At 36.7% G+C, this 24,701-nt stretch overlaps 1 protein-coding gene across 3 annotated transcripts in view; it reads right to left on the reverse strand.

Annotated features, from left to right (window-relative positions):
* Spdya (speedy/RINGO cell cycle regulator family member A) overlaps positions 1–24,701 on the reverse strand; it is a 38,824-nt gene that overhangs the window by 10,194 nt on the left and 3,929 nt on the right. For all 3 annotated transcript variants that reach the window (XM_031355870.1, XM_031355868.1, XM_031355867.1), the window contains exons 2-6: positions 24,192–24,441; positions 21,830–21,888; positions 17,794–17,879; positions 11,166–11,337; positions 2,429–2,726 (exon numbers count right to left, since the gene is read on the reverse strand). In XM_031355870.1, coding sequence (XP_031211730.1) covers positions 2,429–2,726; positions 11,166–11,337; positions 17,794–17,879; positions 21,830–21,888; positions 24,192–24,423 — 847 coding nt within the window. In that variant the 5' untranslated portion in view covers positions 24,424–24,441. The remainder of the gene's footprint in view (positions 1–2,428; positions 2,727–11,165; positions 11,338–17,793; positions 17,880–21,829; positions 21,889–24,191; positions 24,442–24,701) is intronic.

The raw sequence follows: 24,701 nt of genomic DNA on the forward strand, positions 1-24,701 counted from the left end.
AGGTCAGAGGACAATATGAAGGAGACAGTTCTTGCCTTCCACCAAGAACTGAACTCAGAACATCAGACTTAGCAGCAAGCCTTTACCCAATGACACATTCCCTGCCCTCAGCTTTTTCAGATAGTGACTAGCGAAGCACCTTACTTCTTGCATGCACTCCAGACCCCTAGTGGGATGTTAAGGCCTGGAATCTATCTACATGCTCCAATGATATCTACAGGGGCTCCTCAAAATAGAACACAATGGTTTATCTTCTGTTTTCCATATATACAGATTCAAATTATTAAAATTTGCTCCCAACTTATTCCACAAGCATTCCAGGACATTGGCTATTGGTATTTCCATCTTTCCTTTAGCAGCCTTCTTCTTCTTCTTTTTGGTTTTTCGAGACAGGGTTTTTCTGTGTATCCCTGGTTGTCCTGGAACTCACTCTGTAGACCAGGCGGGCCTCTAACTCAGAAATCCTCCTGCCTCTGCCTCCCAAGTGCTGGGATTAAAGGCATGCACCACCACTGCCTGGCCCTCTAGCAGCCTTCTTAAAGGTCTTACCACAGCATATTTTTACTGCTAAAAGCAGAGTTTATAATAGGTAAGAATTCAGGCTCCAGTCACAAGACCAGGATTCAAATATTACTTTATAAACCTTATGAAAATTAACATAAGCTTTGGTTTCCTTGTTTGCCAAGTGGAGATAATAATACTTAACTTTCATTGGTAGTGAAATTAAGTGTATTATGAATATAAGGAGCTTTCTGTATTGCCTGGGCCATTTAGTTTTCCAATAAACATTACCCATTCTGAAGATCAAAGAATGTAAAAGTAAAAACCTGGGAGGTAGGAGAGGAATGACAAATGACACTTTATAGTTGAACTAATAATTAGTCCTATTTATGTCAAATATGTGTATTACAAAGAGAGTGTGCTTGGAGATGTTGAAAAGTAAGAAACTATACTGCCAGTGAAATTTGTTAAGCAAATACTGTGTCCAGTAAAAGGAACAGGAACTATGCACTACCGTCAAGGGACTAGAGCAGTGGTTCTCAACCTGTGGGGCGTGACCCCCAAACAACCATCAGAAAACACAAGTATTTATATTATTACAATTTATAAAAATAGCAAAACTTGGGGCTGGTGAGATGGCTCAGTGGGGAAGAGCACCGACTGCTCTTCAGAAGGTCATGAGTTCAAAACCCAGCAACCACATGGTGGCTCACAACCATCCGTAATGAGATCTGACGCCCTCTTCTGGTGTGTCTGAAGACAGCTACAGTGTACTTACATATAATAAATAAATAAATCTTTAAAAAAAAAAATAGCAAAACTACAGTTATTAAGCAACAAAAATAATTTTATGGTTGGGGGTCACCACAACATGAGGAATTGTATTAAAATGTCACAGCATTAGGAAGGTTGAGAACTACTGGACTGGAGTTTAGTTCCCCTTTTAGTAAAGCTTCAGTAGTCATTGTCCTTCTCATAGGAATATGGTAAAAATAAACCAGTAAAAATCTGACTGCTGTGGGTCTGTTTTTTTTTTTTTCCTATGATAGAAGAGACTACAAAAAATCTGGTTTTCTTCCTTTTTCTTTTTCTGTTTTATTTTGTTTTGTTTTGTTTGAGACAAGGTTTGTCTGTAGCCCTGACTGTCCTGGAACTCATTCTGCAGACCAGGCTGGCCTCGAACTCAGAAATTCTTCTGCCTCTGCCTCTCAAGTTCTGGGATTAAAGGTGTGTGGCACCAATGCCTAGTGAAATCTATTTTTCAAATGAGGGAAATCTGTAAGAAGTAAATAGGATCCTATTGCAAAACATTCTAGTACTATTTCAAATCTAGGAAAGAAATGACAAGGAAATGCTACATATAAAAATAATTTGAAAATTATGGCATAGTTTGTATTTATGGCTAATTATTTTCTAGTTAATATATCATTGTTCTAAGTAATCACTTAGAGCTCAACAATGATATATGCAAATAAATTACACATATTCCAATAAGGCTTTCAAAGACTAAATGACATAGGAAGATGATTTATAGTAAATAATAAAAAGCTAGCCTGGCTAAAATATGGCTTAATTTTGTTAGAAAAGTATATAGAAGAAACCAATAGTTGGATGGTGATTATAAGTAAATTTATTTTTATGAAAACATTTTTAAATAAAATAAACATGTTATAGAAACCCTTCAAGCCTTAATAGTTGGACCTCATAGCATAGTAACTTTCAGTTTAAGATATGTTAAGATCTTTTTTAGTATGTGTAGGCTACCACAAAATGAGTATAGACAGGATAAAAAGTGGTAACTTGAAGGGGGAAACTTTCAATACAAATTTAACTCAGTTATGTAAATTATGCATCACTGCCAGAAAGGTCTGACTAGATAAATAAAGAACATGCATTAGTCTAATTCTACTTTACCATTAAATCATACCTTGAGAATAGGTATTAGCTTGAGAAGGATCACCTATCATGTCCATTGATAATGAATTGTGCAATTCCTGAGAACGTTTTTCCATAAGTTCTACTGTGTCACTGGATGAAGATGATGATGAAGACAGTCCCAGTCTCACGTATCTTCCTTTTTTACCACACAGTAAGCAATCCACTGGTGTGGCACTAGGTCCTCTGGGCAGATGAACTTCATCTCTGTTGTAGTTCCTAACAGCTCCACTGTGATGCACAGACCGCTCTCGTTGCCAGATGTAATGGGTTGGTGCAATGGCCATAACCTATAGTGAAAAGGTTACTTTGTGAATTTAATAACATTTTAAAATTGAGTAAAGCACAGAAATTGTACCTCAGGAACAGCTTTTTCTAAACCTGAAGTTAAAATTACAGCTAAGTTACCTAAAAAAGAAAGGAAAAAAAGACAGTTGTGGTGCACACCTTTAATCCCAGCAGAGGCAGGTGAATCTCTGAGTTTAGGCTGGCCTGGTCTACGGAATTGAGCTCCAGGGCTACACAGAGAAACCTGTCTTAAGAAAAACAACAACAACAAACAGACAAAAAACACCCCCCTAGAACAATAAATACACTTAAATTATGAACCTTAAATCAGCAACATCAAGTCATCCATAGCAGCATTTTCTGTAGAGTGATTACTTGGATCATTAATATTAATATTGACAAAATAAATTAGTTCAAGTAGATAATATAAATGAAACAGCCTTTTCAGTTGCTGTTTGTTTAGTCAGTCAGTTTGTTTTATTGAGACAGGGTCTCTCTATGCAGATCTAGCTGTCTTCAAACTCAGTCTCTGCCTCTTGACTGCTGGGATTAAAGGAGTGTACTAGGGTATTTATTTTTAAAACTTCAAATATTTCTAAGTTCAGAAAAGATGATATAGTATAAAACATTCTATAATTCTTAACTTTTGTGTGTGTGGTTAAAAAAACAGGCTCTTAACTATGTTAGGCTAATCTTAAAATATTTATAGTTGTATTAAGGGATGTGCTATTTTTTAAAAACATTTAAATTAATTTCTTTGTTCTTCAGTTGCCTTATTTGTTACACAGTGACTAGAGTATATTTTTAGAAAGTTGTGAGGAAAGGATACATTTTATAAAGCACTTAAGATTTCTCACTGTCAGGCACTGTCATAAGGTTTTTAAATAAAGCATAGGCTTTAGTTGTAGACTTTCTTATCCTGGCTCCACCACTTGCAGACTACATATGCTACAGAGCAAATTATTTAACCTTTCTGAGGTTGTTACTTCATCGATAAAATGGAGGTGCTAACTACCACAAATATTGCTTTGAGATTCAATATTACATGTAAAATCCTTATCACATAATTAGCATCTGGCAAATGTTAGCCATTTAAGAAGTCAACCTAGGGAAAATTGTAATGTGCAGACCTTATGAAATCTAAAATATCAATGAGATTTAAGTCAAAAACTTTAGCTGAAGTTACCAATAACCCACAGTAAATGATAAGTATAATCCTAAAATGAGAGCCAAACAGAGTCCTATTTGCCTAAACTAGTGATTTCTTTAAAATGTTTAAAATTTCTGAAATTTTAGAGCTATATTGGGGGCCTAGGAGGGACAAGGAAAGGCAGCAGTAGAGGAGCTGCTTTAGGGGTGTATGTATATGGGTTCATATATATATTTTTTTTGATGAGAAAGAACTCTTTTTTTGTTGTTTGTTACGTTTTAAGACATATCTGTGTATCCCTCATCTTGAACTCAAGAGATCTTCCTGCCTCTGCCTCATGAGTGCTAGGACTAAAGGCATGTATCACCACTGCCTTCAAGAAAGAATTCTTTTTTTTTTTCTGAGACAGAGTTTCTCTGTATAAGCCTGGCTGTCCTGGAACTCACTCTGTAGACCAGGCTAGCCTCAAACTAGAAATCTGCCTGTCAAGAAAGAATTCTTAATATGAAAGTAAAAGTGTATCCAACTGTGCCTGAAGCTAATAGTACATCACCTGGACTTTTCAGTTATGTGAACCAATAACTTCCCTTTTTTGTTTAAAAAAAAAAAAAAGTAAAAGTGTATTAGATTATTCAGCAAATGGTGGTGTTATACCTTTGCAAAGCAAGTGCTGTACCATTTAGCCATATCGCAAGTCTCCATGCAAGTTTCTTAAATTTATATAAACACACATATTATAATAAATTTATAAAATAATAAATACATAACTAAAACCATTTAATGAGGTTCCATACATAAAATTAGAATGTTAACTGTGAAAGCATTGGATTGCTTTAAGTGGGCGCTTAATGGGCTACCTTAGAAGGAATATGGAAGACTTTGTGGCTTTGAGTGATTTGAACTCTGCTGACCTGGCCCAAGAGGTTTCAGTGGAAAAGAATCACTGTATGTGGCCTGGAGACTGTTATTTTGTGGTATTTTGGTGAAGAATTTGCCTGATTTTTGCCCTTATCTGGAGTCTGCCTAAGTCTAAGGTGAAGAGACAAAGGAAGTCTCAGAAACACCTAACAGACTTTATTCTCTGGTTAAGTCTCATGGAGAGCATTTTAAACAAGTGTAGCAAGCTGAGAAAGGGAAAGTATAAAATATATGGTTCAAGGCCAGGCAGTGGTGACACATGCCTTTAATCCCAGCACTTGGGAAGCAGAGACAGGAGGATTTCTGAGTTCAAGGCCAGCCTGGTCTACAGAGTGAGTTCCAGGACAGCCAGGGCTACACAAAGAAACCCTGTCTAGAAAATCCAAAAAAAAAAAAAAAAAAAAAAAAAAAAAAAAAAAAAAAGAAAAGAAAAGAAAAAAAAAAAGAGAAAAAGAGAAAAGAAGACAAATCACAAAACTCAGTATTACCTAAAAGGGGAGCATATGTTCTTTAACATAGTAACAGAAAGACAAGTCATAATTTAATGACACTTTTTTGTTTGTTTGTTTGTTTTTCTGAGACAGGGTTTCTCTGTGTAGCTCTGGCTGTCCTAGAACTCACTCTGTACACCAGGCTGGCCTCGAACTCAGAAATCCTCCTGCCTCTGCCTCCCAAGTGCTGGGATTAAAGGCATGCACCACCACCGCCTGGCATTAATGACACTTTTAAATCTGAGAAATAGAATAGTTATGTTTTTTAATTCCCCAGATAAGATACAAATGAATTTTCTAAGTTACTATTGAACTTAGTTCATATATGGAAGCTAGATATCAGAGAATACAAAACAACAGTACTGTCATATGCAGCCAGTCAAGATGTGGCTCAGGTACTTCTTTGTATGAGCTTAAGAAAATGCTAATATCCTTGGGCCCTTAGTCTCAAGGATCAGCTATAAAGGAAAAACGCCTCCATCCTCAGAGATGCATATTGAGACATAATATAGTCTTAGTTTCTTTCCTATTACTGTAATAAAACATTATGAACAAGGTAACTCATAGTGTTCAATTTGGGGTTTATAGTTTCAGAGGGACAGTCCATGACCATCATGGCCACAGGAAGACAAGAAAGGTGCTAGAGCAGGAACTAGGAGCTCATCCTTTGATCCACTAGCACAAGGCACTCAGGGTTAACTGGGAATAGCATTGGGTTTTGAAACCTCAATGACATACTAGTGACATACCTCCTCCAACAAGACCACACCTCCTAATCCTTACCAAACATTTCCATTAACTGGAGAAACTTACGAGCCTATGGGGGCCATACTAATTCAAATACTATGATTTTCAATACCACAACTATTATGCAAATACATACTACTATTCTAAGCACATTGTAGCTACTATTCCAGTTTAACTTAATTTTAGAATATTTGACTGACAGTATGCTAGTACCAGGATTTCAGTAACAAATGTATAGGATGCTTAATTTCTAACAACATATCTTACTATTTAGTCTCCAAGTACTCAAACCTACATGGGTTCAAGCCAGACAAAATTCCAGCACTCAGAGGTAAAGGTAGACACAAAGTCCCACTCCAAACCAAGGGGATCCTTGCAGTTGATGCTTACTGGGAGAAATGGGGTCATTTTTCTCCAGTCGAATGTCACTGGGTATGTCAGCCACACTTAGGGCTGCCATATAAAATGACTAGTGCAAAGATCTCCATGCCTACAAAAAACAAATTAAAAAAAAAAAGACAGAAAATAGAAAAAGAAGAGAAAGAAAAAGAAAAAGCCAGGAGTTGCAGTGCATGCCTTTAATCCCAGCACTAAGGAGGCAGAGGCAGGCAGTTCTCTGTGAGTTTGAGGCCAGCCTGATCTACAAAAGAGAATTCTTGGACAGGTAGAGAAATTCTATCTTGAAAAACAAAAACAAACGAACAAACAAACCAAAAAGATCCCCATGCCTTCCATTGAGAATGGCAAGTGCAAAGATCCTACACTGTGAATATACCTGGCTTGGTTGAGAACAGTAAGGAAGACTGTATACAGTAGGTTAGAAAAGAACACAGTGGATAAGCAAGGTCAGGAGTACCAAGTGATAAAGGAGGTACAGACCATTTTAAGGTTAATGTTGCCTTATACCCTATAAAAAGTAGGAAGCTACTGAGAGCTTTTGAAAAGAAGTCATGAAAAAGATTTCCTTGGGGTGGGGACTGGAGAGATGGCTCGGTGTTTAAGAGCACTTAACTGATCTTCCAGGATCACTGAGTTTCATTCCCAGCACCCACCTGATGGCTTGCAACAGTCTACAACTCTAGTCCCAGGAGTTCTGATGCCCTCTTCTATGGTCTGTGGGCATGAGGTATGTATGTAAAATACCTGTACAAATACAATTTTTAAAAAACTTACTGTGTGGAGGCTTAACAAATGATTACTTTCACAGTTATATAAAGAGCAGCCTATTTGGAGGGGGGAGATTATGAAACTCTTTGTTGGTTTTGTTTTAAGGTACTAGGAATTGAACCCAAGGCTTTGTGTATTTTTGGCAAACACATGAAGGTACATTCTACATCCAGGAGAGACTGTTTGCAAAGTTATGACAACAATTAAGGCAGCCAGTGGTAGTGATAGAAATGCTAGAAATAGTAGGATGCTAGAGTTTTTTTATTTAAATTTTAGTTTTTATGTGTAAGGGTGTTTGGCTGCATGTGTGCCTGCATCACTTGTATGTCTAGTTTCTGGTGCCCACATAGGTCAGAAGTGGGCATCAGATTCCCAGAAAATGGAGTTCCAGACAGTTGAGAGAAGCCATGAAACTGAACTAGGAGCCTCTGAAGAGCAGCCCTGCTTTTAGCCATTTAACCATCACTCCAGCCCCCTGAACAGTTTTGAAGGCAAGGATACAAGGGGGAAGAAAAATGCCAAAGATACAGTTTTATTACATGAATAATTAGAAGGGTGGAGCTCCTTTTTACTAACATATAGAAGACTGTAAAGAAGCAAGTTCATTGGTCTGTGTGTAGGAATCAGGAATAGAATTTTACACATGTCAAGTTTAAGGGTTCAATCAGACAATGGGAAAAACAAGCAATCTGATATGTAGATCTGGTCTTAGGAGATACCTTTAGATCTCTATGTTCAAGTCTTCTGAAAATATTTTTCTGTATATGAGCACATGCCTGTAGGGACCACTTCTAGGATGTTGTACTGGCTAGTTTTGTGTGTCAACTTGACATAGGCTAGTTATCACAGAGAAGGGAGCTTCAGTTGGGGAAGTGCCTCCATGAGATCCAGGTGTGGGGCATTTTCTCAACTAGTGATCAAGGGGTAGGGCCCCTTGTGGGTGGTGCCATCCCTGGGCTGGAAGTCGTGGGTTCTATAAGAGAGCAGGCTGAGCATGCCAGGGAAAGCAAGCCAGTAAGGAACATCCCTCCACGGCCTCTGCATCAGCTCCTGCTTCCTGACCTGCTTGAGTTCCAGTCCTGACTTCCTCTGGTGATCAACAGTAATGTGGAAGTAAGCTGAATAAACCCTTTCCTCCCCAACTTGCTTCTTGGTCATGATGTTTGTGCAGGAGTAGAAACCCTGACTAAGACAGGTGTGTATGAGCACATGCCTATAGGGACAACTCCTAGGAGTTAGACTCCTAGGAGTTGGAGTTGCAGGTGGTTGTGAGCTGCCAGATATGGGTGCCAGGAACTGAATCTGGTCTTCTGGGTGACTAGGAAGTGGTTTTAAATTGCTGAGCCACCTCTCCAGTCCCTCATAGTTAATTTATTGAGAATGTACAAGATCATTACTAAGTTAATTCCAGGCAAGAAAAGGTCTCAGGACTGAGCTTTCAGACATCTTAGTAAGTCTGGTGACATGAAAGGGAGCTGACAAAATAAGTGGAGAAACCCTCAACCCCAATATCTGGAAAAGCACATGAAGGCAGTGTAGCAGAGAAATAAGGTGCCAAATGCTGCTAAGCTGAGGACTAAAAACTAAAAGCTAACCTATGCTTTGGCAACATAAGGCTATCAGGAGGCTTTGACTAGTTCTGTTGAACAATAGAGAAAAGGCTTTACATAATAGTTCTAATGAGAATGGAAGAGAACAGAACAGAAGCACAGTAGCATGTACTTGGAAAAAATTAGAGTGTTTAAATATGGCTCTCTGTCACTCTCGAAGTTGGCAAATTGCTATGTAATTGCCATTTATTTTTTTTCTTGAGACAGGGTCTCACTATTTATATGGTCCAGGTTGACCTTGAACTTTAGACCCCTGCCTCAGACTCCTGAGTACTGGGATTACAGGAATGGACCACAACATTGACCCAAGTAGAGACATAACAAAGGCATACAAGAAATAGAGAGAGGTATAAGTTACATGATTCTTTCAGTATCATGTAGCTGGATTGGGTTCAGTTTGAATGACAATACATTAAGTTTAGAGTCCTTGTATATGCAACTTTTTATCTTTCCCCATTGAATTTAACTTTGTATAGTCTTGGCCTTTATTTTCTTTCTATATATAGAAAGTCTTTCTTTTATTTTCATTCCTCTGTTATTTCTGAATCCTTGCATTTCCTCCAAGAGTCAACAATCCAAATTTAAATATACATAATTGTATTTTCTCTCATTAACAAATATAATTAATAACATTAAGTCTGGAAAATTCTGTGACATGCAGCTAAAGTCTTTACTCAAGTTTGAAATGAATTCATTAGTTTGGGCTCCTTTGTTCTACGGTTATTTAGCTGGGTAGGATTTAATTACAGAATTATCTAGTTTACATTTCTCAAAGTTCTGAAACAGTAATACAAGAGTTGACAATAATCGTTGCTTTCACTTAATTTTACTCTATAACTTTTGTTGTTTAAAATACTAATAAAAACATTTGGTTAAAATAACTTACTTATAAATAAAACGATTTACCTTAATAAACTCTGATGTTAAGAAAATGTGCTGGGCATGAAGGTACATACCTTTAGTCCCATCTATTGGGAGACAAAGACAGTATGATCTCTGTGAGCTAGCCTAGTCTACATAGACAGTTCCAGGACAGCCAGGGCTATGAAGGCCCTGTCACAAATGAAATTTAAGAAAATTAAATTAAAAAAAGAAAACAATGTATTTTTTGAACTTTTATCTGCATTTATTTTATGCTGAATTTATTCCCATGCCATAAGTTTTTGTTGCTTCAGTTTCTTCTGGGATATCTTTTTCTTTTTTTGGAACCTGGCTTTGGGACAGTTTGTTCCTTTTCAGTGAGAATCATCTCATGGAGGCAGGGGTGCTCACATACCCAGCCATACACTCTGTGCGTTCATCCGCACATCTTAGGTGCTTTATTCACTGGGTATGTTCAATGACTGGAGAATCCATATCTAAACCCTTAAGTTCAGCATTATTCTCTGTACTTTTAAGCATGTGCGGCAAAAATTCAGCAATCATTTTGGCCACTGACCTTGTGTCCAGCCCTACTGTTTAGCCTGGGTGCACCTACCAACTCCACCATTTATACCGACAAATACTGCATCTTTAAAGTGACATCTTTCAGATACTTGGTCGCTTTTTGGATATGCATATTCTTGATGGCCTGGGCAATTTAATGGGTGTTCTTAAAGTGTGGAAGATTTGAACCTCTTGATTTGCATGATTTTGTAGGATTTTCTGGGTTAAGAGAATAGCAGATCCTCTTCAGAAGTCTCTGGCCTCTTACAGGAAGAGGAAATATGAGGGTTACTGGGAGAATTCATAAGACCTCGACTTCTCGCAATTCAATATAGTCTTTGAGAAAAGAGGTATAGATTTTAAACATATTTAAATTTAGTTAATTTATATAACCTACTGTTGGTGTCAACGTTGAAAACTTGAAAATTCATATACTTTAGTGAAGATTATTATTCAATCTAGTTTTATAATAATAAGATGCTTTAGTATGTCCACAAACCTTTTGCTAGATACTGGTGATCTTTTAGGTGGGGGAAGGGGACACTACAATAAGAATAATATAGAGGTAGTCTGCTCTGAAAAATGGATATTACAATTTTTAATAAATATGATAAAATTCAAACAGAAACAGAATACAAAAATTCCACTCATAATAATAACCAAGGCTAATGATCTCCAGACATGTACAAAGAGAAAGACAGACAGAGATCATTAAAAACTAAGTAGGAGGTCATGGTGGTATGATATGCTTTTATCCTAAAACTGAAGGGGACAAAATAGGACTGTGAGTTCCAAGGCAGGCTGGGCTAGTTGCAGGAATCTATCCCCAAATAAGGAAGAAAAAGCAAAACCAAACTAAAAATAACTAAATAGTTATGCCAAGGAAAATGAGATAACAAAGATAGATTATAGAAAGTGACTTTAAGCACTCACCTCTTCACAGCACCGCCTGCTTACGATAGCCCTATAGTCAATTCTGTCCCACAGCTGGTCCCTTAACTTTAAGAAATTAGGGAACAATTTTCTCCAGTTTTTCCCTAAAGCCCACGGAAAAATTTCATACTTGGCTTCTTCTTCATCTTCTTCAACTGTATTAGCCAGATACCTAGCAAAGTGGATCAACAACCCAAAAAAGAAATGGGTGAGGGCAAGAACAATAGATAATAAAAAAAGAAATATTAAACACTTGCCAAAACTTATATATTAATATGACACTCATATCTAAAATACACAACAAAAACAGTGATACAATGAATTGTATACCTTGTTGCACCTTCTAGGTGTTTCTGTAGTCCTATAAATGTTGAACTTTGTTCTGAGATGCAAGTCAGTTACCTTGAAACAATCTCTTTTGAGGTTTTTCTGACTTGTAGATAAATCTATAAACAATGTTCAATCTGGACCTAATTAGCTCCTTCCCAATGCAAGACTTTTCTAGAGCATTTTTTCTTACTACTCCAAGAACTGTGGCTTTTTCTCTGGCTGAGGAGAACTGTTTGTAATTCTAGATGAATGACTGTAAGGTACTCTCTTTTTTTAAACTTTCTTTGGGCTATCTTCAAACAGTTCCTTCATACACATCTGGAAGTCAGTATTTTGCCAAATACTTGAGGGGGACCAGACATAAAAAGAAGCAGAAAACACAAACCATGATAAGGAGAATAATCAATCAAAACCAACCCAAAACTGATACATAGGAGGATATCAAAACACTTATAATTATTTTTAATATAATAATTCATTCTTATTTTATGTTTGTTGGTGTTTTGCCTAAATGTATGTCTGTTTGAGGATGTCAGATCTTCTGAAACTGGAATTACAGACAGATGTGAGCTGTCATGTGGGTGCTAGAAATTGATCCCAGGACCTTGGGAAGAACAGCCAGTGCTCTTAACCCCTGAGCCATTTCTCCAGCCTCTTAGTATAACTATCCTATATACTCAAAAAAGTAGATAAATTGAAACTGTACTTGTAGTTGAATAAGAAATGAATAAGAAACAAGAAATCAGGGCTGGAGAGATGGCTCAGCGGGTAAGAGCACTGACTGCTCTTCCGAAGGTCCTGAGTTCAATTCCTAGCAACCACATGGTGGCCCACAATCATCTGTAATGATATCTGACACCTTCTTCTGGTGTGTCTGAAGACAGCTACAGTGTACTTAGATATAATAATAAATAAATCTTTTAGGCTGGAGCGAGCGGGGTCAACCAGAGTGAGCAGAGCTGAATCCTAATTCTTAGCAACCACATGATGACTCACAACCATCAGTACAGCTACAGTGTACTCATAGACATTGAATAAATAAATAAATAAATAAATCTTAAAAAAAAGAAACAAGAAATCACACGAAAATTATACGATGGCACATTATAGCTGTGCTCAAAAGCATTAATAAAAATCTTTAAAAGCAATCAGAAAAGAAACACACATTAAGCAGGGGACTGGTGGCACCTTTAATCCCAGCACTTGGGAGGCAGAGGCAGGTGGATTTCTGAGTTTGAGGCTAGCCTGGTCTACAGAGTGAGTTCCAGGACAGCCAGGGCTACACAGAGAAACCCTGTCTAGAAAAACCAAAAAAAGAAAAAAAAGAAAGAAACACACATTAAGCTAGTGTGTTGGCACACATCTCTAATCCCAGGACTTGAGGAGTCCAGACAGAAGAATCATGAGTTCAAAGCTATCCTCAGCTATATAGTGAGTTTGAGTTCAGACTGGGTCACATGAGACCCTGTTCCACAAAACAAAAATGAGACAAGATACAGGAATGAAGTTAATAATGGGAGGGAGTTAATAATAATGGGACTGAACTCCCATCAGAGGCAGTTCAGTCTCCATAGGGCACTATTACAACAAAAACATTCCAAACACACAAGAAAGCAAACAGAGCAGAACCCAAAATTTAAACAGAATACAAAAATAACTGTCTATGGCCTGGAGAGATGGCTCCATGATTAAGAGTGATTACTGCTCTTGCAGAGGACCTGGCTTCAGTTCTCAGTACTCCTATCTGGCATTTCCTACCTCTAACTCCAGCCCAGTGGATCTCACACCCTCTTCTGACCTTTCCAGGCACTTGCCTGTAAATCATGCATATAAACTCACACTATACATATTCACATACTCAAATAAAAATAACTAATATGTTTGTAAAAATAAGGTAATAAATATATTTGAAAAAATAAAAATAGTATACATAAAATGCATAACAAATATAACGAAGATCAAATTAGCAATGGTAGATAAATTTAAAGAAATATCCAAAATGTAGTTTGGAGAAACAAATATAAAAAATGTCTAACATCATGGTGGCTGCCACTGCATTAGGTACTGTCAACTGTCCATGTGGCTCTGACTGCTTCTCCTGTACCCTCCAAGCAGGAGGGTGGGAACAGGTATCATTGCCTGTGTCACATCCTGACTAGGATGGAGCTTATTTATGGTTCCGAGTTTCCCACTGAAGATACATAAGCAACAAGCTACCCTGCAGCAGTGACACCAAACAGTACTGTAGTTCCTCAACTCAGGCCGTGACTGCAAATCCCTCATATACACTGCCACTGTACCACTGACCTGGAATCCTACGTCTACTCTCCTGTTCAGAAGGAATGTGAGCATTCGGGGGCAGAGGGCAAGGGTCTACCTTCACTCCTTAAACCTACCTAGTAATACCTTTCCTTCATGTCCTTGATGTCCAGGGTGCAGACATTGTACAAAGGTTTCTTTCTTTCTTGTTCTTTGTGTTTGTTTGCTAGACAAGGTCTCACTATGATGTCTTGGATACCTGAAACCTGCTGTGTAGACCAGGCTGGTGTGAAGCTCAGAGACTGCTGCTGTCTCCTGAGTGCTGGGATTAAAGCATGTGCATGTGGTAGGTGTGTAGGGTAGGTTAAGACAGGATCTTTCTACAAAGCTTAAGCTAGCCTGGAATTCCCTATGTAGTCCAAGCTGGCCTTGATCTAGGATCATTCTACCTCAGCCTCCTACATACTGAGAATGTTACAGGAATGAGCTGTCATGCCCATTTATTTATGAGTGTAGATTCCTAGATAGAAACACCTACACACATTAAAATCTGTCGGTGTTTGGGCAAAATACCTCCAAATTATTAAACAGATTTGGAAAACAGCATATAACAGCATATTTAATGGATTTCAATGGAAGTTAACAGAGGAAATGGGGAAAATCTGAAGGATAGTAGCTAGAATTTTCTAAGGGTTCTTTGTTGAAAGGCATCTTCAAATCAAGGAAGTTCATCTAATCCCAAGTAGGTTCTAACAACATTTTTAAAAAGACTTAAAGTTAGCTAGAAAAGAAGGCTGTAGATCTCAAGCACATTAGGCAAGTGTTTTACCACCGACTTAGTTCCATTCCTCTTTTCACCTTTTCTTTTAAGTAAAGGTATTTCTAAATTGCTTTGGCTGGATTTGAACTCATTCAATAACTAGGCAGAGTGGAAAAAACCATGTAACTAGTAAATGTAGAAGAGGATGTGGGAGGATGAAACAGTATTGCTGGCACAGTGGCACATGCCTGTAAGCTCGGCACTTGGAAGGCAAAGGCAGGAAGGAGGATCAGGTCAAGAGCATCCGTGGTTACACAGGGAGTTTGGGGCCAGCCTAGGCTACAAACACCTTCGTCTCAAAAGATTTATAAAAAAAAAAAACAAGAAGAAAAAGAAATTCAGAGTGTTACAAGAATACTGAAAGAAAACATTACATGACTATATAGAAAGAAATTGTGAGCTTTAGAACTGTGGCTAATAAAAGATGCTTAAATAGACACAGGATGGAAATTATAATTCAGGTTACCTAAAATACAATGTAATACAATATGCAATGCAGTCTTAAAAGATAAACTCCACAGTAAAAGCTAAATAGCACTTTAATGGCTATAACCAAAAGACAAGTAAACAAATCCAACTTCAGGTTTCTACATGGATTTGCACTAAAGCCATTTTTGGCTTGTCTTTAATTCTCAGATGGAGAAAACTACAGAACAGTATGATATTGAATATGGTATAATACTGAAACATATAAATGGCAAATTAACAGCATTAAGGCTGACTTTGGCTCTTGGGAATATCATACATGCATTTACATATCATACATGCATATGCATCTCTGCTTTTTTTCTTGCCCAGGCTGGCCTCAAACTCATGATCCTCCCACCTCAGCTTCCTAAATGTTGGTAATATAGGTGAATACCACAATACCTGGCCATCTTACTAATTTCCCTGACCTTCAAATGCTTTATTGTCTATAAGGTCAAAGTGTTTCCTTGTCTATAAAACAGGAGTAAGGAATGTATTTCATAAGAAGTCTAAATGTGCTGGGCAGTAGTGGCACATGACCAAGCACTCTGGAGGCAAAGGCAGGTGGATCTCTGTAGGTTTGAGGCCAGCCTGGTCTACAGGAGTTCTAGGACAGCCAGAGCTACACACAGAGAAACCCTGTCTTGAAGAAACAAAAACAAAACCCAAGAAAACTAAATGTATAAATATATAAGATGTGATGATTTATACATAGCATTCAGCTTTAGCTATTACTATTAAATTCTTTCAGTTTACCAATCATCACCAAATGTTAAATTCAGCTCATTTTCCCTATGTTCTGGAAAATGTGTCTAATAAATCATCGATCAAGCTCTTCTGGTCTGATTCCTTTACCGATTCTGATTGTGGATTAAGTAGATGTTCAGTTAAAACCTACTCCTCAATGCTGACAGCTATTGTGATACTCCAATATTGTTTTATTTATTCCTTTTTATGCATTTGAGTGTCATGCCTGCATGTGCATCTGTGACCCATGGGTGCCCACAGAGGCCAGAAGAGGGCATCAGATTCTCTGGATATGATGGTTGTGCTGGGAATTGAACCCCAGTCCTCTAGAAGAGCAGCCATCTTAAATGGCTGAGCCAATCTCTCCAACCCCCAACACTCCAATGCTTTTCTACAGTTCCCTAATTTAACACTTAAAATAATGTACATATAGTCTAGTTGCATCGTTGTATCCAAATATAGGGTAGAAAGCATATTCTTTTTCCTGTTTTTTAGTTGGGGGTGGGGAGAGTTGCTAGTAACTGAACCTAAGGCTTCATGTATATAAGGGAAGCACTCCACTTCCTGGCACACCACAAGTTCCAAAATGTATTCTTTTTTTTTTTTTTCTTGGTTGTTCAAGACAGGGTTTCTCTGTGTAGCCATGGCTGTCCTGGAACTCACTCTGCAGACCAGGCTGGCCTTGAACTTAGAAATCTGCCTGCCTCTGCCTCCCAAGTGCTGGGATCAAAGGTGTGTGCTACCACCGCTTGGCCCAAAATGTATTCTTAAATTTAAGTTTTACCTTAAAAAAAAAAAAGCAGTGCTGAATGAAACTAGGTGGTGGAGGAGCACATCTTTAATCCTAGCACTCAACAAGAAGAGGCAGGTAGATCTCTGAATTCAAGGCCAGCCTAATCTAGAGAACAGGTTCCAGGACAGCCAGGTCTATTCAAAGAAAGCCTGTTTTGGGAGGGTGGCAGTGCTGAGGAGTGCATACTAGGCAAGAATTCCACCACTGAGTTTTATCTCCAGCTCTGAAATTACATTTTTCCAAATTAAATTAAGACCTATAATTTAGAAAAACACATTATTAGAAACAATTTAACAGATAGCAAAGGTATTACTAATTAATGTGATATCAACAGAAAGTCTGGAAAATAAACAATACTCAGTGTTTGATGACACCATCAGTGAACACAAAAGTATTAAATATGCATGACTCCTTTTAGATACAGACCTACAAAGAACATATGCAAAAGAGTTTCTACAAAGCCTCACATTATAAAAGTATCATGATGGTCTTATTACATACTAACTTATTACATACTAACTTATTACATACTAACTTATTACATACTAACTGGCAATTTAAAAGAGAACAATCTGTTTTTTAAAAAAATATATAAGTTGCTGCATGTGGTGACAAACACCATTAATCAGCACTCAGGAAGAAGAGGTAGGTGAATCTCTGTGAGTTCAAGGCTGGCTTGGACTATAGAGTGAGTTCCAATACAGCCAGGGCTACATTGAGAGACCATTTCAAAAAATGAAACAAAACAAAAAACCACAATGTGTCTGTGTGTGTGTGTGTGTGTGTGTGTGTGTGTGTGTGAGAGAGAGAGAGAGAGAGAGAGAGAGAGAGAGAGAGAGAGAGAGAGAGAGAGAGAGAGAGAGAAAGAGAGAAAAAGAGAATGAAAGAGAGAAAGAAGAAGAGAGAGAGAAGAGGAGAAAGAGAAAGAGAAAGGAGAGAGAGTGTGTGTGTGTTGGGGAAATTTATGAGAGCAGTGTAAAAAATATGTAAAAGACACAATGTAACCTGAAGTGGGAACAACAAATCTCTGGCATGTAATGTAAGGCCAATGAAAAGAACATAAAACTATCCTATAAAGTGAAAAATACATAATTTTCATACAAAAGATGGCCTATTAACAATAGCCATAAAATTTTAACATTTCTGCTTTAAATATAAATCACATATATTGAAATAACCAATAAAATTTACTTAGTAGAAAACATACTTACAGAGCAATAAAGAAATTTATCCTGGTATGCTCATTTATAGTAAATTTAGCTCTCTTGAAATAAACAAAGGTCATAGCCAAAAGATACTACAAGGAAAAGTTAGAAATTAGTATTAATGGTTTGCTTTCACTAATATAACTACTATAAAATAGTTGACTTTAAAACTTAAATATTTATCTGTATACAATCACCTGAGTACTTATTTTTTGGTCTCTGTAGTTAATCCACAGTGTGAGAATAGTGTGAGAAACAGTTACCAATAATTTATTATATTTAACTAGGAGGATTTCTAATTTTTTTTATAGCTGGTTCATTTTAAAACTAAAACTCCATTTTTTTCCATCTTAAATTTCAAACTCATAAAGAAGTTGAAATAGTTCAATGAAGTACCCAAACATCTTTCACCTAGATTCACCAATAATTAGTTTTAAAACTGTATAGCAAGGTCTAATTTTCATTGAGAACACACATTTTAAATGTCTTATTACAAAGACACATAATTAGCTTATTAGAACATATGCCAAGATCTAATGGTTCAAATTTGAAACAAGTTATAATATGAATATTGTTTTTCTTTCTTTTCATACTTATTCATTATCTTGTAAGGGCATTGCACAACAAGATGATTCCAGGGCTTCCCTTCATTTCTGAGTAAAGGATTTTTTAAATAATATAGTCAAGTATTCTGGGTTAGTTATTTTTCAAACACTGCTCCCTGCTGTACACCCACATTAAAGCACTTAAACCATACTGTTTATCACAACTCTAAAGAAACTTTTGAGTATTTTGTTATATGATTACTAATTATTTAAAAAGTGATAGTTTGGGCCTGGAGAGATGGCTCAGTAGTTAAGGGCAATGACTGCTCTTCCAGAGATCCTGAATTCAATTCCTAGCAACCACATGGTGGCTCACAGCCATCTGCAATGGAGTCTGATGCCCTCTTCTGGTGTGTCTGAAGAGAGCAATGGTGAATACATTAAATAAATAAATAAATAAATAAATAAATAAATCTTAAAAAAAAAAAGAAAAAAGTGATACTTTGTTTTAAAAGATTTCATTTTGGGAGATATAGTTTTACACTTATTTATATATCCTTATTTATGTATGTATGTTATATGTCAGGTGTGGAGATCAGAGAACAATGGAAGTCTGTTCCATTCTTTCCTTCCACATGTGAAACCTGGGATCAACTCAGTCATCAGGCCTAGCATCAGGCACCTTTACCAGCCGATGCAGTTGTATCTATCCCACCAGCACCAAATTATAAAATGTTTATGATAAAACGTTAGCATGCTTCAGATTTACCTCAAAATAATTTACATTCCATAGAAGAAACAAGAATAGTCACATTGATTATTTTTAAGAGCCACATAGAAGGTCTCCGTTGGGGCTGGAGAGATGGCTCAGCAGTTAAGAGCACTGACTGCTCTTCTAAAGGTCCTGAGTTCAAATCCCAGCAACCACATGGTGGCTTACAACCATCCATAATGAGATCTGATGCCCTCTTCTGGTGTGTCTGAAGACAGCTACAGTGTACTTACATATAATAAATAAAAATAAAAATAAATTTTAAAAAAGGTTGTTGAGACAGGGTTTCTCCGTGTAGCCCTGGCTGTCCTGGAACTCACTCTGTAGACCAGGCTGGCCTCAAACTCAGAAATCTGCCTGCCTCTGCCTCCCAAGTGCTGGTATTAAAGGTGTGTGCCACCACTGCCTGGCAAGGTCTTTGTTTTTATTATACATTGTATGTGTTTTAATTTTTCTAAATTAGTTTCCAGAGGCTGCAGAGATGCCTCAGTCATTAACAGTACTGTCTATTCTTCCAGAGGATACAAGTTTGATTCCTAGCACCCACACGGTGGCTCATAAGTGTCTATAACCCAAGTTCTTGGGAATTTAATACTCTCTTCTGACCTTCAAAGATACCAGGCATGCAAGTGGTGCACAAACATACATATGAGCTAAACTCCCAAATACATTAAAGTTTTTTTTTTAAAGTTTCCAAAATATTTTTAAAAACAATTTTAGGTTTTTTTATTAATTTATTTATTTATTGTATATAAGTAGACTGTAGCTGACCTCAAGCACACCAGAAGAGGGCATCAGATCCCATTACAGACAGTTGTGAGCCACCATGTGTTTGCTGGGAATTCAACTCAGGTCCTCTGGAAGAGCAGTCAGTGCTCTTAACCACTGAGCCATCTCTCCAGCCCCCAATTTTAGTTTTTAATTATGTGTGCATGCGTGTACGCATGTGTGTGCATATGAGTGTAGAAGCCTGAGGAAGCCAGAAGTCAACAGCTACCCTGGACCTGGAGTTATGAATTACTTGATATGGGCACTGGAAGTGAACTCAGGTCCTCTTGAAGAATAAAAAGTGCTCTTAACCATTAGCAAATCCTCCAGCCTCCCAAATTAAAAAAAAATTTTTAAACATTTTTATCTTTGTCACCTTTAAGTATGAAGTAGCCTTCATTTTGACATTTAGTATGAAATCACAAGCCTCTGAACATTCCTTTATTTTTTATTTATATTTTAACTGTTATTGAACTTAATATATGACTGCCCAGTATCTAAATGGGTATCTACAAAAATAAAATGACAACCAGTGGACTCAAAAACATAGAAACAAATATTGAAATATGTCTACAAAAAAGCATTTACCATCACTATTCCTAATATATTAGACAGTTTATGGGATTTGATATCTAACGGAGAACGTGTTAAACTAATTTTAGCCTGTAAGATTACTAGGAAGAGGATAATGAGTGACCAGTCTGAATAAAAATAAAGTAGATTATTTTTATCATCATGGCACATTCCTTTAATCCCATCGCTCTGCAGAGGCAGGTAAGTATCTTCCAGTTCAAGTCTACAAGGAAAGTATTAGGCCAGCCAGTGTTACATAGTTAAACTTGTCTCAGGAAAAAAAAGAATAATGACACACTTGGATCAAAATGTCACAATGAAATTCATTTCTTTGTATACTAACCAAAAAGAGGATGATCCATTATTTTTAAAATATTTTAAATTATATGTTTGTACGTGTACATGTGCGTGCGTGTGCGTGTGTGTGTACACGTGCCCTCTAGGAGCTGGAGTTACAGGTAGTTGTAAGCAGCCAGATCTGGGTGCTAAGAAGCAAACTTGCATTATCTGGAAGAGCAACAAGTGCTTTTAACTGCTAATCTAGCTTTCCAACCCAAAAGCCACTTGTTTTTACAGAATAATTCTCAATTTTCATTTGTCTAGTGTTTCTCAAGAAATGTGAGAATGCTGATCTATGGCTGTTATCTAGCAGAGAGGAAGCCAACATGGAATAAGAGATTATTTATACTATTATAAATTATAGCAAGAACAACTTAATGCCTATTGAAATAGTAATAAAATTGTTTAAAAAGACAATTGGATTTTTTTTGTCTTACTTATAAAATATTTCAAACTTATAGAAGACTGTCTTAATGGAGTGAGTCTCAAGATCTTTTTCTCCATACCAATTAAAGTAGTAATTCTAACCAAAATGTATTGAATCTAGCTGAGCATAGTATGTGTCTGTTATCCTAGCTCTTTAGGAGGCTGAGGTAAGGCGAGGCTAGAGTGAAACTGTATCCTTGCACTTCCCCCACCAAAGTATGGAATTTCTATTGATTCTTGTTTCCAGATAGATTTGGTAAAAATTAAGTGTAAGAAATCTGCTTTAGGGGACAGTGAGATGGCTCAGTGGTAAAGGCACACATTATCAAGCCTGATGATTTGAGTTTAATTCCTAGGTCCCTCATGGTGGAAGGAGAGAACCAACTCTGTCTATAAATTGTCTTCTAACCTTCATATACTGGCTATGGCATACATGCTAAGACAGATACACACACACACACACAAAGGATAATAAAAGAATTTTGCTCTGAAGAAAGAATATAGGCTAGCTATTTTTCTCACTGTAACGAAGGAGAAAATTCTTATTGTATCTCATAAAACTTTTAATGGTCTAGTAACATAACAATGATGGCTTATGATTATACTATTTTCAGCTTACCTTGTCTGCAATTTTGCAGCAGCAGTCCATCCACAAGAAATCTTGAATTAAATCATCATCTATAACAAAAGATAACTTTGACTATCTTCTTAAAAAAGTTCCTTTTCAAGAAATAATTTTTAAATTGGGACATTTTAAAGTAATGTTTAGAAATTAAACAAAAATGGTTGCTAAGGTATAGTTGTCAGTTTTTTAGTATATTTATCATTGCAAGGACTATGCATTTCCCATCTGATTCACTTTGTTATGTATGTACACAGCTTTAAAGAATCATGTTTTGTTTCCTGAGTATCCAACAGGCTGTTAGATACTGCTGCTCTTTGCTCTTTTGCAGTGTAAATTTTAAGAGGCAGAAATGGAATCTGATGCAAGATAATTCATCTTTGAAGAAAAAATAACTTAATACTGTTCTAAGGGTATTATTTTTCTATTACTTTCTCCTTTCAAGGAACAAGATTTTTTTGGAGGGGTAGATCCTTTTCATCTATTTCCTTTCTAGTCTACTTATTATTCAAACAAAAATATATAATCATGTATATATAAATAACTTCAAGTTTTTTGTTTTGTTTTTTTCAAGACAGGGTTTCTCTGTGTAGCCCTGGCTGTCCTGGAATTCACTCTGTAGACCAGGCTGGCCTCAAACTCAGAAATCCGCCTGCCTCTGCCTCCCAAGTGCTGGGACTAAAGGCGTGAGCCACCACCGCCTGGTGACTTCAACTTTTACTTAGATTTATAATTAGCATTTAATTTTGAGAAAATTGATTAGGATTGAAAGATCAAGAATACTATCTACCCCAGAGTGGTGGTGCAAGCCTTTAATCCCAGCACTTGGGAAGCAGAGGCAGGCAGATCTCTGTGAATTCAAGGCTGGTCTGGTCTAATCCAGGTCAGCCAGTGCTATATGGTGAGACCCAGATTCAAAACAAAAACAAAAAGAAAACACAACAAAAACCAACAAAACCAAAAATAATTCTTGTTTTGAAAACAAGAATTTGAAAGCATTTCTCAAAATTGTTGAAAACTACCAGAATATAAGAAAATCCCCTTCATTTTATTAACAAGGCAAAAAGTTCTTTATATTCATTTTGCATGTTATAAATTATAAAATTGTAATTAATATTTGGGAAATTCTAGGAATAACTATTGATTTCTGAGACTCCGTTTTATTAATTCTATTTCTGTTTCCCATGTTAGCTAAAATGGTAGAATCAGATGTTTTCTTAGGACAGTGAAGCATATTCAAAAAGCTTGTGGATAAGGGCTGGAGATGACCAACAAAACAGGGATTTGGCTTGCCTGTGATCCCAGTATTTGGTGGGCCAAGCAGAAGGGTTAGAAACTCAAGGTCATCCTTGGCTACATAAAGAGTTTAAGGCTAGCCTGGCATAGGTGAGACCCTTTCTAAAACAAAGTCCGGGAAGTAAAGGAAAGTTTGTGGGTAATAATTTTGTTTTATTCTTAATAAGGAGAAATAGAAACATGTTAACATCCTATAATCTGATGAGGAAATCTTCATAACTTGTTTATATTCCTTACATATTTTATGTCATCTTTTAATTTTGATATTCTTTATATCTTATCAAGTTTGTTTGAATGCACATAGCAGCCTTCTATAAACAAGGAGGTCTGTGGGTTGTGCAGTATGATTTGATTTCTTATCAGGAAACATCAACACTATTCCTTATTCTAATGTCTACCTTGCTGCCATGTCTGCAAAACAGGCTCCTTTCTTGTCTAGTATAAACACTACAAAGATGTCCCTATTTGTCTGTTAATAAATATATAAACAAAATAGTATTATATAATTAAAATTCAATTTCAACCTCATTATACAAACATGTTGATATATGTTCTTACTTTTTAACAATATTCCAAAAAGACTGAAACTTTCTAGATTGATCAATATTCCTATTTTGCTTTGTTTCAGCTATAAAAGTCTTGGAAAACACCCTCTGGCATAGCCAAACTGGGCTGGTACCTCATCTGAATCTGTATACTCTTTTAGGTCAAACAAAATATGTTTCCTGAATTGCTCTCAAAATATACACTTGACCTTTAGATTTAAATAGCTTAGACAGATCAGTTTGAATATTTTCATTATAAAATTACAAAAGAGCTGGCAAGATGGCTTGGTGGGCAAAAGCACTTACCACCATGCTTGACAACCTGTGTCCAGTCCCTGGGATGTACATGATGGAAGGAGAGAACCTACTCACAGCAAGTTGTCCTCTGACCTTCACAAACATGCTGGATGTGTGCACTCCCCCACCCCGCACAAACAAATACACTGTAAAAAACTGACAAAATAGATTTACATTCTGATATTTAAGAATGCTAGACTAATAAAATGTTTTACACCTACCAAATAATTTAAAGAAAGCAGTCATTTCCTGACGCTGTATAACTAGACAAGGCCCTCTGGGCCGCTTAGATTTGTTATTATGTGCATTGTTTTCAGAGGCTTGCCAACTATCTTTAAGAATAGGACGCTTCAGACTATTAGGTTTTCTAGTTTGATGTGACCTATTTGAACCTGATTTTACATGAACAGTGACAGTAGGTGGTGTCTCACAACACATCTGATTATGCCGCATTTTAGCTTCCCAAGATTCCTATAAAAATAAAAATACAAAATTATTGATCACATTCATGCATTTCTATATAAAAACTAACTGGATACATCAGATGCAGTGATATAAAATGTTGATTTTTCCTATTAAAATGTTAGTTGTAACACCGAATCATATTAGAAATTGTTCTTACAGTACTCAGAAATCCTATGCTTCTTCTGAGTAAATGATATACTCCCTCTTGTTCCATTTTGCTTTAGTTATTCTGGAACTCAAAATCAAATCTGAAACTTGTTTATTCT

Source organism: Mastomys coucha, unplaced genomic scaffold (genome assembly GCF_008632895.1).
Source record: "Mastomys coucha isolate ucsf_1 unplaced genomic scaffold, UCSF_Mcou_1 pScaffold6, whole genome shotgun sequence".
Taxonomy (NCBI): Eukaryota; Metazoa; Chordata; class Mammalia; order Rodentia; family Muridae; genus Mastomys; species Mastomys coucha.